This window comes from Monoraphidium neglectum, assembly GCF_000611645.1.
Source record: "Monoraphidium neglectum strain SAG 48.87 unplaced genomic scaffold scaffold02986, whole genome shotgun sequence".
NCBI lineage: Eukaryota > Viridiplantae > Chlorophyta > Chlorophyceae > Sphaeropleales > Selenastraceae > Monoraphidium > Monoraphidium neglectum.
Window position 1 is genome coordinate 1 of NW_014010642.1, and position 3,030 is coordinate 3,030.

Sequence of the window (3,030 nt, forward strand, 5' to 3'; positions counted from 1 at the left end):
GGGGGGGGTGGGCACACTCAAAGGAAGGGCTGCTAAGGGGCGGCCGTGGGTCCGCGGCCGCCGCCGGGCCGAGGACCCCGGGTGGGTGGCGCGTCGGTGTCACCTGTGGCACGAGCATGGAGCCCTCCGGGATGTCCACCTCGCGCGTGACTGTGAAGCGAGGGCCTACGTTGTAGCCCAGCCACGCGCCTGAGGGCGGGGTAGGGGGGTGATGAGAAGGTCGTTTCGTAGGGAGATTGCAGGGAGGACAGCCACCACAACAGCCATGACAACCGTGCTGGCAATGGCTGGGGTGGAGTTGCCAACACAGAGTAGAGCTGCGTACATGCCACGTCTCAGCCCACAGGGCACGTCGCAAACCATATTCACCTGCGAGAGCGCCGGCCAGCTGCGCGGCATCGTCAATAGCCAGGGGGCCGTTGCCCGGCAGCAGGCCCAGCAGCAGCGCGCAGCCCCCGAGGGCGGCAGCACCCCAGGGGGAGCCGATCTGGCGCAGTGAGGGGTGTGGGGGTGTGCAGACAGGTGGTGCGGGTTATGGGCTGCGCCAAACTGGACCCATATTGCAAGGATGAGAGGCGGTGTGCGCAGCGGGCAGGCCCACGCCTGCCGCGTGCAGCCGCGCGCCAACGTCTGCCCCCGTCCGCGCGTCCCACCCCACTACCCCTCCCTGCCACACAGGCGCTGCGTGCTGCGTGCAGGCGCCAGCAGTGCGGCCCCACCTGGTTGCTGCCCCCGCGCCCCAGCTCCCCGTGCGCCTTGAGCTCCTTGTTGGCCGCCTCGTAGCCCGCCATGGCGCCAATCACGCCCAGCAGGGCACCCGTGGCGCCGGCCGTGGCGACGTCGGCGCCAAACAGGAGGCTGGTGGCGGCGGCGGTGAGGCCGGACAGGAAGTATATGGACAGGAAAGGAAAGTGGCCCTGCAGTTTATGGGGTGTATTGAGAGTACAGTGTTGGTCAAGATGCGCATGGCGGAGACAGCGTGCGCTTTCTCGGACGCACCACTCGGCACCGGGCCCGCCATGACACAACAGCTGGCAGGACAGTCGCACAGTGGCAGGGACGCGTACGAGCGGAGCCCCTGCAGCCTGCAGTCCCAGAACGCAGGTGGACCGGATGGGCGAGCCGGGAATAGTCCTGGCCCCGCGGCTACCCCGCCCTGTGGCCCCAGGCGCGCCCCACCAGCAGAGCCTCTGCGTCAGGCCCGAGGTATGCCAGGGCAAAGGTGTCCAGAGCCAGGTGGGGCATGCCGCTGCAGGGTGGGCAGTGAAGGGGTGGGGGTGGTTGAACTGAAGGCTTGAAGAAGAGAGGGCCCTGCACTGGGCGCACACGGCGGCTGGCCTGCACACGCATTACACTCAGCAAAGCCGCTGTGTGCGGGGCGCAGCGATGTTGTGTCCAGCACTCCAGCCCCAGACCGGCGCTGCCCCAGCCTGGCTAACGCATCATCAAGGCTCACTTGTGCAGCAGCAGGCAGCTGCCCAGCCGCCACCACTCGCTGTCGCCCGCCGTTGACAGCACCGCCGATGGCTGCAGCGCCAGCTCCATCGCCATCGCCATAGACGCCTCGGCACCCTGCACGTGCAGAGGGGCGATTGTCCCCTAGGTCGGCGCGTCCAGCCCGGCCGCACGCCACACCCACATCAGCCCAATGCCGACGCGTCCTGGAAAACCCTGGGGGCATGGCCGTTTCACCTGCGGCGCTGCGTGTGCATCTGTCTTGAACCCCCACCCCTTCCCCCAGAAGGTCCCCGCGGGCACCCCCCCTCGTTGGCTACCATGGCCGCACCTGCGTGGCGCCTATCCACGTCCCCACTGCGTACACGCTCAGCTGCGCAGCCAGCAGTAGGTAGCAGAACAGGGGCTCCACCTGCAGAGGCGTACGGCCGCGCGGTGGCAGACAGACAAGGGTGGGTGCAGAGGATTCACAGCCATGCCGCCCTGCATTGCGCTGGGGTTGCTGTGCAACACACCCGCGGTGAGCTAGCTTGCCGCTGCAAAATCTGTGATACACGCCCGCTGATGAGTAGCTGGGTGAGCCAGGCATGCGTGCCGCGTTACAAGCAGTCGCTGCGGGCTGTGCCGCTTCTGACGCGCAGCATAATCGCCGTGCTCTCAACCCTAGAGAAGCCTGATGCTCTTGTGGCCTTTATCGGGATTTTGACGAACACAGCGAAGCTTTGAAGGCCAATTGAGACCGCGGGGCCGTGGGCTTTGGGGCAAGCTCTCAACATCCACCCACACCTGTGGCAAGTCCAGCTGGCTGCCCACAGCGGTGGTGCGCCCAGTGCGTGTGGAGCCGGCAAAACCAATGACGGTCTCTGCATGTGTGGAGGCATGTGTGTATGTGTGTTAATAGGTTACCGACATATGCAGCCCTGGCTTTTGTGTGTAGGTGTCTGCATCAAAGGTGTGCCCACGCAGAGCATGGAAGCAGATGTACAAGAAAAGCACAGCCTAGCAGACAGGTGTTGCACGCACCACGGACATGCACCGCCTGCATGGCATGTGTTCTCGCAGAGCGCAGCCATGCCTTGCACCACAGCCGCTACCCTCTCACCATTGATGAACCGCCCCTCCCCCTTGGCCATGAGGCCCTGCCGCGGCGGCGCAGACTGCGATGGCTTCACCTTCCACCAAATCTGGAGGTCATCCTGCTGCTCTTGGCCGCTGCTGCTGGCGTCTGTGGAGGCAGCGGCACCCAAGTGAGTGCATCGTGCCTCCGGCCGCATGGGCTGGCATAGATCAGGGCCTGGGCGCGGCGGGATACTGTGTAGATGCAAGGTGCAGCATCACGCCCGCCGCGGTGCCACTGCACTCACCATCTCCAATCCCCAGGGCATCCAGCGTGTCGAGAGCCTCATCTGACTTTCGTGCACGTGTCCTGTGCCCTGCTTTGACACGCATGGCCACTGTGGAGGGCGCCCTCAGGAGTCTGAGGGTCCCATCACAGCGACGAGTGAGCTGCTGTGTCCGCATCGGTGCTGGTGAGGCGGTATATGGATACTGTATGCGCTTTTTGTGTGGAACACT

General features: G+C 65.4%; 1 protein-coding gene across 1 annotated transcript; it reads right to left on the reverse strand.

Moving 5' to 3' along the window:
* Positions 1–17: 17 nt before the first annotated feature.
* On the reverse strand, positions 18–2,729 carry MNEG_11957 (hypothetical protein; the record flags this gene model as incomplete). The annotated part of the gene is made up of 9 exons (XM_014039571.1): positions 18–32; positions 104–189; positions 370–487; positions 720–917; positions 1,180–1,249; positions 1,457–1,572; positions 1,787–1,867; positions 2,242–2,318; positions 2,558–2,729. The coding sequence occupies 9 exons, from the start codon at positions 2,727–2,729 to the stop codon at positions 18–20; spliced, it is 933 nt and encodes a 310-aa protein (XP_013895025.1).
* Between the last annotated feature and the right edge of the window lie 301 nt (positions 2,730–3,030).